At 35.8% G+C, this 12,801-nt stretch overlaps 2 protein-coding genes across 3 annotated transcripts; one reads left to right on the top strand and one right to left on the bottom strand.

The window, feature by feature from the left end:
- Positions 1-4,547: 4,547 nt before the first annotated feature.
- Positions 4,548-9,706, top strand: LOC113298194 (trihelix transcription factor GT-1-like). 2 transcript variants are annotated; one of them, XM_026546884.1, is made up of 5 exons: positions 4,548-5,646; positions 6,472-6,510; positions 8,114-8,248; positions 8,826-9,053; positions 9,201-9,706. In XM_026546884.1, exons 1-5 carry the CDS (start codon positions 5,091-5,093, stop codon positions 9,365-9,367), a joined length of 1,125 nt encoding a protein of 374 aa, XP_026402669.1. In that variant the 5' UTR covers positions 4,548-5,090; the 3' UTR covers positions 9,368-9,706. The 2 variants fall into 2 exon arrangements, with proteins under 2 accessions (XP_026402669.1, XP_026402668.1); XM_026546883.1 differs by having other exon boundaries at positions 4,549-5,646; positions 9,144-9,706.
- Positions 9,707-9,927: 221 nt separating this feature from the next.
- On the bottom strand, positions 9,928-11,807 carry LOC113298195 (mitotic spindle checkpoint protein MAD2-like). Its single transcript, XM_026546885.1, has 6 exons — positions 11,530-11,807; positions 11,317-11,447; positions 11,044-11,164; positions 10,848-10,951; positions 10,634-10,755; positions 9,928-10,262 (listed from the first exon to the last, which is right to left on the bottom strand). Exons 1-6 carry the CDS (start codon positions 11,616-11,618, stop codon positions 10,212-10,214), a joined length of 618 nt encoding a protein of 205 aa, XP_026402670.1. The 5' UTR covers positions 11,619-11,807; the 3' UTR covers positions 9,928-10,211.
- Between the last annotated feature and the right edge of the window lie 994 nt (positions 11,808-12,801).

Raw genomic sequence — 12,801 nt, 5'->3', positions numbered from 1 at the left:
AAGGTATTTCGACAATATTTAGCTACTTATGCGCATCCCAACCAAAGAACTAGGAATTTTATACGACAGCGGGTTTCATCAATAAGGCGAGGAGTGAAACTATATGTTATTATGATCGTTCGACTATGGCAAAACCTCTGTTCCGTCCAGACATATGTAGATGTTGTAAGTAATTTGCAGTTACATGCATGTATTTACATAACTACTTATATAAATAAAAAGTTTTTAAATTTACGTTTCATACAAGAACATTGCGGAACATCAATATTATGAGGCGGAAAGAAAAGAATTCTGGTTTTATGAATGTTACTTACTTTTAAAGGACAACCTTCACATATACAAACCGATACAAATATCCAGTCAGGGTCCTCCCCTGGAGGGAGACGAAGATTAACGCTGTTGAACTAACGTAAATGATTTTGTGGGTATATCTATCTGTAAACCCTCACGAGACAACACTCGTCCGTTAAGGTTACTTAAAGGTTTAAAGGCTTGTTGTACATGGTAAGTGCAACCATGGTGCCTACGATAGAATTTGATTTGATGATACTTAAAAGTTTTTGTATTATGCACCATTATGATTTTGAAAATAATAAATTAACGGTATTTATACTTTCTACTCAAAAAATATATACGTTCATAAAGTCGATGGACGTTGTCAGTGAATAATTATTATTCAAAAAATATTCGTTAGACGTAGATTTCAAAAAATATGGTCGTCGCTCAACCTACTATATATATCCTTATTCCAGTTTTAGGACGTTCATAATTCTTCTCATCTAGTGTACATAACCCGACCATAATCAGTTTACTGAAACTCTTCTGAAACATGCCTTCACCTTACATTAATCCTACGAAGTATTTCCTGGAAGAAGATTTATCTCTCTGTCGGAGCCTGGTACTATACTACCCAAAGAGGGTTCACGAATGCAGGATGAATGGTTGTCCCAGTTAAAATCATTGGATTACCATACATGAGAATTTCAGCACTGAAACTGGTAACTCAAACAACCATACTTCGATTGACATGTTCTTTCGACATTGTTAGAGCAGTGCTCGGTCGAACTCGCAAGCGTTGCTATCTCAAGCTTGTTTGTCAAGTTTAGTTTATCAAAACTATATACTTGATTTCTAGTCTACTTATAGCTATATCTCGGATTAGGATAAAATGTGTAGTTGAGCTTTAGACTTTACGGCGTTCACCAATTGAAGAAGAAGATCTACTGAGGAGCTTGGAGGAACTTCATCAACAAAAGGTATGTGGAGACTAAAACTTATCTATCACTCAGAAGTCTATTCTATTATATCTTCTAATGAGACTAAGCCGTATAACTATATAGATTTTCACATTATACACATTTGATATTTCGAGACGATTTTATCTCGCATATATATTTCTCGAAATACGTGTTCGAAGATTTTTGGTTTAGCTATGTTCATCGTATTCTTGACGAGTTTAGTTGGAAACAATTTATTTGTTGTAAACTAGATAATAAGTCAAAAGATGATCATGTGAAAATTACCTTGAACATCTTATATGATTTGTGTGAAACAGTCATTTGATGTTAGCTCGGGAAGTTTCGTATTGATTATTCAATCACTTGAAAATTACTTGAAGCTAATGGTATGTGTGAGATTACCATTGTCATATTCTAAGGATGTTTCGATGATTGAAATGAGAGTTTAGAACGATTACCCAGGTGTGGATACAACACGGTATGCATACCCAGTATGCGAATTGTATTATGATGATTCAGGTCCAGAACTCTTGTTTGCGTACCTAGTATGCGAACGGGTTTACCTGAGTTGGGTCTGGAATGGTTGTTCGCGAACCGGGTTTGCGAACGGCTTGACTAGGCTAAGGTTCGGAGCTGCTGTTCACGTACCCAGTTTGCGAACACATTAGTTAAGTTCTAAAATCGGCAATGTATGATTCTCATACTCATGAATTAAAACATTTATTATTTAAGGAATACAAATTAACTTTGCAAACTGTGGCTTAATGTTCATGATTTGATTCTTGTGTAAGTATTTTGTACAATCACGAATCAAACCGATTTCGTTTCAATTTGTTCATGAATATTTCTATGAGATAGTGAACAATTGAACAACTCTATTTGAAGCACAATTAGATTAATTTGATTATCTATCATGATTGATTGATCATCATATTTGATCTAGAAGTGTTAAGATGAATACGGTTAAGTCAAAAGTGTTCATGTGGCTAACTTCGGATAACTGTTATTGAGCCAACCCAATATACACGTTTAGGTACGGTTACCCGTATTTAAATATAAGTATATTTTATTTGTGTGTAACAAGCTAAGACCATCTAACAGTGGAGATTAATTGCTTAATTTCTAAGCAGACTTAACTTGAATCTTAAATCAGTAGTTCATCTACGGTGAATATTAAACTCTTTGTTACGAAGCTACTAAGCTATGTTAGATTTGATTGTAAGCAACCCTTATTTGAAAGACTGTATAAGGGAGAACTCTAGCAACTAGAAAAAGTAGTCCCAACATTTTTTTGTGTCCTAGTTGCAAACTAGAGTCGATTCTCCCTTAACCTAGGTTTTCTAAAACCATTATTAGGTTAACGACTTGAAGAATTCATGTGGGATTCGTGAAGCTAGATCCAACTATTTTCTCTGTAGTTGCGTATTATGATCTTACTTGTTTTATCGTATTGAGTTTTATCTTTTCTAAGATTTACTCGAGATTTATCTCTGATAGGTAAGATATAAAAAGTAATCACAACAGTTCTTCGTCTTAGACTTTTGTGATTCTGCAATAACTTCTTATGTTAATCAGTTAGGTTATTGTGAGGTGACTAATATTTCTAGGCTGCTCTTCGGGAGTATAAGACCGAATTGTTAGTTGGTTCCTGTTCACCTTGATGTGTATATCAAAACACGGAACAAAAACAGAATAAATGATAGATATATCTGTGGGAGACATATTTGTTTATAAGTCTTCGACTTTGGGTCGTAGCAACTGTTAGTTGTGGGTGAGATCAGCTAAGGGAATCAAGTGCGCAGAATCCGGCGCGGTTCTAGAGTCGTAAGGAACGCGACTGTACCTTAATTAGTGTGAGACTTGGTTAGGGCTTAACTACATTCCAGTCTGAAGTTAGCTTGTAGTAGGCTAGAGTCTGTAGTGGCTTAATACAGTGTAGTATTCAAATTCGAACTAGGTCCCAGGGTTTTCTGCATTTGCGGTTTCCTCGTTAACAAAATTTCTGGTGTCTGTGTTATTTATTTTCCGCATTACATTTGTTTATATAATTGAAATATCACAGGTTATGTATAGTTCAATCAGCTGATAAATCCGACCTTGATTGTTGGATATAACTTGATTGACACTTGGGCATTGATCTTTGGTATCGTCTAAGTTGTTTCTCATATCAATCAGTCTCACGGATTTCTATCTAGTTGATTTACTGATTATATTGAGAAAGAGATAAAACTCTTTCAAATATTTCTTGATTGAGTCTCGCTTTTAAGTTGGTGCTCCCAGAATTATATTGGAGTTTAGTCCATACAGATTGGCGAACAAATTATTGGGTGTGGTTGTTATACCCCCGTTTATTCAGACATGTTACCGTAGCCAATGCAGTTCATGAATTCAATCAAATGTCAACCGATATCGACTATGGGGTGAAACTGATGATGAAGTTATAGCAAGAGCTCTAGAGGAATGGCATAGATGGAAGGGTTCAAATTTCCGGTATGAAGCTCAGCTCATTTCAACATCCTTAAGGTGATGGATAGATTCAAGCATTTTGTGAGACCAGTTACTCTATCATATCTCAGAGACAGTGTATGCCAGTCTTCAACGAACCTCGCCCGACGTAGATGACGACTAATAATATAATGAAATTGATTTTGTGGATATATCTATCGGTAAACCCTCAGAAGACATAACTCGTCCACCAGGAAAGCCTGATGGTTTAAAGGCTTGTTGCATAGGCTAAGTGTATCTGTATTTTCAACGAAACTGAATTAAAAATAACTTATTTACTTTTGTGTAGCCAAGTTTCAAAAGGTATACTTTCTTGTGATTAATTTATAGTATTTGAAAATTAGGTTATGAGTGATAGTCAAACTCTATGAAGTCTGGACTCCTCACTGAACCTTCATATCTCGACCAAAACACGAGTTATTGTTAACGACGTGAGGTATGCCGTCTGAGTGCTAAAACAAATATTTAATGTCAGGGACCACGGGTTAGGCGCCCTTTGCAGGATAGACCGACTACTGTCCGCTTTTGGTCTGCTATGCCGTAGAAATTTCCGACGATCACGGTCAACAAAAGCAACAAAAAAGTCAAAGCATCCAATTGTCTAAATTGTTTTGACTTCGTTTGACCACTGATCCTATTTAAGTGAGCCACCCTATACTAATATTTTTCCTACCGTAGCTAATTAGCTTCTTATCGTTAGATTCTCAACACATGTAAGACAAATTGCCCAAATTGATTAATAGCCGTTAATGTTTATGACTAAGATTCAACTGTGAAGATGTAGAAAAATAAAGTAGAAGAAGAAGAAAAGACAAGCAGAAGCTACATCTCTTTCTTTAGATTGCAGAATCTCCTCTTCAGCATGGTATTCTTTTCCATCTCTTTCATTAGTGAACTCAATCCATATCACTGTATCTCAATTGATCATCTCCCCTTCTTCCTCTAGGAATTTTGGCATATTTTCAGTTAACTTAAGTAAAGTTTCTTCCTATATATATACTCTTCAATTGATCTCTCAATCAATTTGACAATATGGGTTTGTTCATACTGCTCTTATCTTTAAAACCCTTATATATTTTCACTTTTCATTTTCACACCTAAATCAAAATCTACCACTTACTGGGTTGTCCACCCTCTGTCTGTTCTTGATACCCACTTTTTTTAGATTTTCTGGAATATAATTTCTAAATTCAACACATGGGTTTTATTTCTCCTCTTTTTCTTCAGAACCCAGATTGTAATTTTCACTAATTTCAGCTATTTTCTTTTTTTACCATTGTTTCTTTTTAAATTTTTGATGACTGTTGGCACAGCTTACAAGGCACCAAAAGATTGATACTTTCAGTTATGTATTTATCAGAGAAATCTAACCAGATTGATTTTTATAATAATAAAGAAGTTGAAGAAGAGAGAGAAATGATAATGGAAGTTGTTAACAATGGTGGATTACATCCTCATCACCACCACCACCAACAACAACCACAACAACAAATGGTTTTAGCTGACAGTAGTGGGTCTGATCATGAAATGAGACCTCCAAAGAAAAGAGCAGAAACATGGGTTTCTGAAGAAACAAGATTATTAATAAGTTTGAGAAGAGAAATGGATGGTTTATTTAATACATCAAAATCAAATAAACATTTATGGGAACAAATCTCTACAAAGATGAGAGAAAAAGGGTTCGATAGATCACCAAGCATGTGTACTGACAAATGGAGAAATTTATTAAAAGAGTTTAAGAAAATGAAGCATCACCAAGATCGTGGTGGTGTATCGCTGAAGTTAGCTTATTATAAAGAACTTGACGAGTTGATTAAGGAGAGGAATAAAAATGTGACGTATAGTAAGAACACTACCCCATTGTCAACCAAGGTGGATGCTTATATTCAGTTCTCTGATAAAGGTTATTAACATTTCCTTTTTCTTATTAGCGATTCCATAGTATATGTATGGTTATTGATCTTGTAGTATGTTTGCATGAACTCTAGTACTTTGCATATCTCTTTTGATGGTAAGTTTTGAAGTCCTATGTGTGAGATACAATGTTATGGAGTTTGACTATGCGTTATTTGGATTCAGGGCTTTATTAGGCATCCTGATAAGACTAGCATTCTAGCGAAGTACTTGTAATTTGGTAATGGTGGTGCCCATGTGAAATTTTGGGGTATTACAAGCTTTTTATGGAATGTTAGAACATGAAAATGCTTAACTATATCTTCGATGCCTTCTGATTAATGATTTCATAACAACATGGGTGTACAGTTATTGATTTTATAATGCAAACCCTGCACAAGTCCTTAGTGAGACCTTGTCATTTCTCAATCCTGCTAGGAGTTTGAATTCTTTTGTGTTGGCATGTTTTGATGATAATTTGTTGAGTCCTTGTGTGTGACACCATGTTATTGAGTTTGAGTATGCTTCAGTTGAATTAAAACTTTGTTAGGGAACATGATTATTTGGTAACGGTGGCGTGCACATGAAATTTTGGTTATTACAGCTTCTATGGAATGTTGGAACATGAATCTTTTTATTATATTGTTATTGTCAGCTGCAGCTGCAGCTTTTATAAGAGCTTATGAATTGTTGCTTACTCAGACCCTTGCCCTGTGCAGAATATTTTTATACATCATAATACGTGACATAAGATAATAACATTTGCCGTTCAATAACACCTGTGTGGTATGTTTTGATAATATTGGTACTGACAAGTATTTCACTCTTTGGTTAGGTATCGAAGATGCTGCTATTCCATTTGGACCTGTAGAAGGTATTTTTCCATTTGTAAATTCCATCACATACGTATTAGAACTCGCGTGTCATATCTGTTTTACTTGCTTCATGGAGATCAGATTGAAAACGCGACAGAAAGTATAAATTGGATTTGTGTTTCGGTATGGAAATCCTAGAGCTTGTACTTTGGTTTGACACGTAATCCACTATCATTATCACTCTGCTTTGCACAAATGGCATTTTTACGAAACTCATTCAAGTCGTATATGTACATTTCTCTAGGACCCATGAAAAGCCATAATGAAGCAAATACTCTGTGATACTTCCTATTGTGCCTCCTCCATTACCATATTTGTTGCTGTTTTGTTAGTCACCATGTGGTTTAGGCCTATTTTTACTGATACGCGTTCATCTCTTTGAAAATCTTCTTCTGTTCTTCTTACGGAAAAAACATAAGATCTGATAGGAGGACAAACAACTCTTTCACTAATTAACCACCACACAGCCACTAGCCAAGCAGGTAAGCAAAACATATTTACCAATTAGGTAAACCTTTTTTCTAAATGGCAAGTAGTCGCCGAGTGGCTCATATGGATGGAGGACCTGTGGGCTGTGGGTCTTCAAGTCATTTCCATGGTATGTGACTCAGAAAATTTTCCGTAAAGTCCCAGATCTGTTGGAGTTTCGTTATATTCTCTCTTGTTGTTAGTGTGATTACCATTCTAGTCCTTTTTACTGCTTCATTCTTGGCCTGACTTCCCTGCGGTTAGGGGGATATCTCTTTGATATATATTTCTTCTTAAAATCCTATGCTTGTGGTCAGAAATGGAGTTGCATGGCTGCCGGTGTTGCTTCGTATTTTTAATTTATATTATTGGACACTCCTTTTCTTCTCCACCTTCTTCTAAAAACACTTCATGTTTAATTCTCCTTTTGTGAGGAAAAATGGTGCATAATGACTGTACTTGCAAATCATGTTATAACACGTGTAGCTTCATATTTACTGTGAGGAAAAACAGTGCATAACTGAAAATACACCCGTCTTAAATCAGCTGCAAGTTATATTTTCCTTTTCTGACTAAGCTAAAATGAGTGAAAGCCTATGCAAATTCACAATAAGTGATCTAACCATCTAGATGGCATAATTTTATGTCCAGTTTGATATTAATTGTAACATATGGGCAAGGACTTGGTGTGAGGGGAGTGCGAGAGTTAGGTTTTCCCAACAAGTTGTATTGAAGGATGAACCTACTGACAGTCACCAACAACTTCTCAGCATGTGGATAACAATGGGGGTTTGGGGTGTTAAATCTTATGGAAACATCCCTCCTGAGAGCACTTGCTACCCACAACCAAAAGGAAGTAGGAACATCGCTAGCACCCTTCTTTTTAGATTTATTTAGGAGGGAGCAAACGTTGATGTTCGTGGGATGTTAACTTATAAGGAAATTAGAAATATAAGTACTCTTAAATTCTTAATATAGAAAAATCAGAATAACATTAGACTTGTGGTAGTTGTCTTTTAATGTGACATTAGTAAGTCAAAATGTTAGTTGACAATTCATTCTTCATGTTTATGTATGCTCCTCCAAACGTTTCTTTACTAGCAGTTGACAAAACTTATTCTGGTTAATCTGCAGAAGGTGGCAGGTCAGCGGCACTCAATCTGGAAAAGAGTTTGGATCAAGATAGACAGCCTCTTGCCATCACAGCTGCTGAGGCAGTTGGAGGAAGTGGAATTCCCCCATGGAATTGGAGAGGAACTTCTGGGAATGGTAATTTTATTAACTAAAAAGTATATAGTTAAGGTTCGTATTTGAAGGAGAAGGAATCAGATTTCAAGTGGCCGGTCCTCCTCGAAAGAGTTCCTCTCTGTCTGGCGATGTTTTCTTCTTTTTTCCTTCCCATTGCTTGGTACATATACTATTAAAGATAAAATGAAACACTTTTAAGTTAATCATGGAGTGAATTCTAGTCTACACCTTGCTGAAGAAAATATCTCATTTCTCATGATCACGGACCAACTTTCGAAAATATATTTTGACTTCCATGAAAGCCTATGGTTATTTCCTCTATATTAGAAAATAGACCGATAGAGGGGTCTCACTGGGATGCCATACCCGTTAACGATTGAGCTTACCTCATTCAGACAATTGTGCCAAACAAAGAGAGTCCCCGAGTATTTTGGTTTAGTCAAACAAAGCTCAGCTCAGTCAATTCCACTTATCGAATCAATTAAGAGCAGAGAGATTGAGATTACTGTATACTTTATTATTCTGTCAATTTATTTACTCTTTTTGCTTTCAGAGAGGCAATTGTTTTCTTTTGTTTTTTCCTGCCATTGTTTTGCAGGTGGTGAAGGGATTCACTCCTTTGCCGGAAGGGTTATTTCTGTCAAGTGGAGGGACTTCACTAGAAAAATTGGTATTGACGGTACAACAGATGCAATAAAGGAGGCAATCAAATCAGCATTTGGATTAAGAACCAGACGAGCATTTTGGTTAGAGGATGAAGCTGAGGTTATCCGTTCCCTTGACCGTGACATGCCATTGGGAACCTACACTCTTCACCTCGATGATGGTAATAACAGAATAACATATTCTTCTTTGCTCTATTTCTTGAACCCTTAGCTTTACTTGTTTCCAGCATTTGAAATAAATTTCCTTTCAGAAATTACGATAAAAATATGCTTCTATGATGATTCTGGCCGGATTTCTATTCGTCCAGAAGAAAAGACATTCTACACTGAAGAAGACTTCCGGGATCTCCTTACACGCCGTGGTTGGACTGGCCTCAGAGAGTTAAATGCTTTCAGAAGTGTGGATTCAAATGCATTAAGAAGTGTGGATTCTCTAGACGAGCTGCGTCCTGGTGCAGTTTACCAAGGTCTGTGAGATTGCTAGGTGACTACCACCTTGTGTAGCAGACTGATTGATGAAAGCGTATAAACAATTGAAAATTATGTTCAAGAAGCTATAGGTTAGTAATACAGCATGTGTGAAAACCCCTGTAATACACAATCTGTTACTTCATCAAGCTAAGCTTTCTGGTGAGGATGGCTTTGTCCAATCAGCCAGAGTTCAGTCTTTTTTGTTAGGGAACCTGTTATGTCTGTGTAGTGTGAAGGGGTGGTTGGTCCCAATTTTGGTGGACGGAAAAGAACCGTTTTGTAAATATATATACAAGCTGATTTTAGGTCAGCCCAATTCATAATCAGATTTCAGTTGTGCCAATCTATTTAAGCAAAAAGCAAAATTTAAAAAAAAGAAAACGAAAAAGAAAAGAAAAAACAAATAGTCTGGTACTCTTCAGAACGAAAGAAGCTTCTCCTTGTTCAGACATCAGATTCAAGCTGCTTTCATCATTGCAAAGCAAGTCATCCAGAAGGGATAAGCTGATAAGGTTTTTTGACGCAATGGTGCATATATCATATTTATTTAAGAAATGACTTTAGCACTGATCACCGAAAATCAAATCAAATTAACTTCACCGAACACTGAAAATTACTGAAATATCTGAGGAAGCACTTGAAGAAAAACTACACTTTCTTGTTCATCATTCTATCCACACTCAAAAAACTTACAAAATATATGTGAATAAACGATTCACAGAATTCACTCAAATGCAGAAACAGAAGGGTTGACAAATGTCACTTGAGCATAGGAATAATTCCGAATTACTAGTCTTCCTCGTCGTTTTTGTATGAAACCAGAGTATCACAGGAATAATTCCAAATTACTAGTCTTCCTCGTCGTTTTTGTATGAAACCAGAGTATCCACCTTGTGAATCTGCAACACACCCTCAAAAATAAGTTCCCATAAAATTCTAAAGCTTGTGCCAAATGTCTAAGCAAGCAAAGCTGATCATACGCTATTTTCTTACCCCAGTACCGACAATCAGATCCCATAATTTCTAAATATCTCTAAATGTTCCATGAAAACTTGTTCAGACACCATCATCAACACTCACAGCAACAATAAGTTCTCAAAAAAATTCTAAGCTACTCCAAAATGTTCGGAGAAAAGTTGTTCATGCTCTACTTTTTTGGACTAGGTATGAAAAATTAGTTCTCATGAAGTTCAAAGTTTCTCAATATGTTCTAAGAAAACTTGATCATACACCTAAATGATAAAATAATTTGTCCATACAATTATGTTACCTTGGTATCAAATGAATGCAATTTCACCATTTGTGGGTTTGCAATAAGTTTAGGATCACTTTCAATCCAAGTAAATGGAACTGCTACTTCAGCATCCGTATAAGCTAACACATCAAAAATACCTGATGCAGTACAAGAATTAGCAAATGAGAATCAATTTGGAACTCTCAATCACTGCAAGTACAAAAATAAAGACATCTTCAACCAAACTTACATTGTTCATCGAGGCAAGGCAAGTAAGTAATACTAGATGCAATTTGTCTCATAATAGCTTGAATCTCTCTCATTATCTCCTTATCACTCTTTTCCTTGGAAACCCTTCAAAAAACCCAAAGCAACTACAAGTTCAGTAACCATAGAGTTAAATTTCTTATAATTCGAAGAAATGGTCTAAAGTGAGACGAAAGTACCCCTTTTCAACAACTTCTTTGTCAGTCTCTATACTGAAATTCCACCTCTCTAAAACTTCATTAGTTTGTTTGCTCATTATCACCAAAACGACCCTTTGCAAGTGTCCTGATTCCAACCATTCTGATCCAAAAAAATAAATAAATCAAAATTAGGGCTTCAAAAATAACATACTACCAGAATATCGTGAACAAGACACCACAGTGATAGTGCACACACAAGACTCAACACATGAAGAGCAGAAATAAGAATCAAAAATCAATTCTTAATTTTACCTGATAATTGGGCAGTTAAGTTTGTGAGAAACAATTTAACATTCTCATCTTGTGTTAATAACATAGGAAGTCCATATTTCTTCACTTTAGTAAAACTTTCTTCTGGATAAATCCCTCGATTATACAAAATACTGTGATTCATAAAACCCTAAATTAGAAATTCATATATCAATTTCAATTGACAATCAAGGAAATTATGAGTTTGTTTCTCACCTATTAGCAGCATAACCAAAGAACTCACTAACGATTGCCGCTGAACCTCTAAGAGTGATAATGTCTTTAGTGCTAGTTTTTGATGCCATTTTCTTAATGTATTGATAAATCTCGGATTCTGATTGAAAACAATTGGGAGTTTTAGGGTTAGGGTTTTGTGTTTAAGAATTAGGGATTTCTTGTAATGAAGGATTTTGTTGAGTGAAAAACTAAACAGAGGAGAATTTCTAGGGTTTTATTTGCTTTTTTGGGCTTTAGAAAAAAATGAATGAGAAAGGGAGAAGATGACGAGAGGAGAAAAGGACAAAGAAACGGCTATTAATATTATTTTTTTCCTTTCCTTCGAGGATCTAACGGTTAGTTTTTGAATGGATTTATAACGGATCTATTAAAAGTGGATATATTTCCTTTTATACAGTTTTAATTAATTTTACAAAAAAAAAATAAAAAAAAAAAAGGAGAAGATGATTTATTAAAATAACTTAATTTCTAATGGAAAAACACTTATTATGATAATCAAAACTTAAGACTGGCATACAACTCTGGTTGGTAACCTAACAACAAGTTGGACACCAACTCCTTTTTGAATAGCAATACCTAATTTATGAAAAATAAAACTATCAAAACCACTAATAGCATCGTTGCTAACTAAACAATTCTTCAGACGCTTGAAAAAACATAAAGTATTTTCCACAAGTTCCCCTAAGGTAGAGAAGGCCAGAACGCCCAAACCATAACCATGTGATACACACTTGTCCAAGTATTTAGTGCGTTTACGTGAAACAGCGCTAGAAATAGATTTACCTGGGACGAAAGAGCGAGTACCATCACCAGTGAAGGGCGAGACACCTGTGACATCCATACAAACATCTTAACCTTTTTCCCAGTTAAGAACAAGGATATCAGCAGGCCGTAAATCTTTGTCATCATCTGACAGAAACCAAAGAAAAACTTCCTTACGCGCAGGCGCACCAGTTTTGTAACAAGTGTCAGCGATTACATCACGTACGAGGTCATGTCGAAACTTACTTCCAACATCTTTAGTTAGCACAATGAAGCGTGTGGTCCCCAAAGATATCCATAGATCTGTTACAACTTGAGCAAAGACCATTCTCAACAAACAACGGGATACCAAGGCGATAGCAAAGAACAACTATGAACTGTCTTGGCCCAACGCATTAATTAAACCCACTAATTGGTACAACCAACAAATAATCCTGTGCATGTTTAACACGGTTGCACTGCCACAAAATGGAATCTCTTGCAGACATA

This window comes from Papaver somniferum, chromosome 7, assembly GCF_003573695.1.
Source record: "Papaver somniferum cultivar HN1 chromosome 7, ASM357369v1, whole genome shotgun sequence".
Taxonomy (NCBI): Eukaryota; Viridiplantae; Streptophyta; class Magnoliopsida; order Ranunculales; family Papaveraceae; genus Papaver; species Papaver somniferum.
This window is presented reverse-complemented; position numbering and strand designations above follow the sequence as displayed.

Excerpts from the sequence above, each read along its gene's own strand:
- LOC113298195 (XM_026546885.1), bottom strand. The coding sequence starts at position 11,618 with ATGGCATCAAAAACTAGCACTAAAGACATTATCACTCTTAGAGGTTCA. Across the intron at positions 11,165-11,316 it reads CTTAACTGCCCAATTATCAG|AATGGTTGGAATCAGGACAC; the intron begins GTAAAATTAAGA and ends TTTTTGGATCAG. Across the intron at positions 10,263-10,633 it reads TGCATTCATTTGATACCAAG|ATTCACAAGGTGGATACTCT; the intron begins GTAACATAATTG and ends GGTGTGTTGCAG.
- LOC113298194 (XM_026546883.1), top strand. The coding sequence starts at position 5,091 with ATGTATTTATCAGAGAAATCTAACCAGATTGATTTTTATAATAATAAA. Across the intron at positions 8,249-8,825 it reads GAGAGGAACTTCTGGGAATG|GTGGTGAAGGGATTCACTCC; the intron begins GTAATTTTATTA and ends ATTGTTTTGCAG. Across the intron at positions 9,054-9,143 it reads CACTCTTCACCTCGATGATG|AAATTACGATAAAAATATGC; the intron begins GTAATAACAGAA and ends ATTTCCTTTCAG.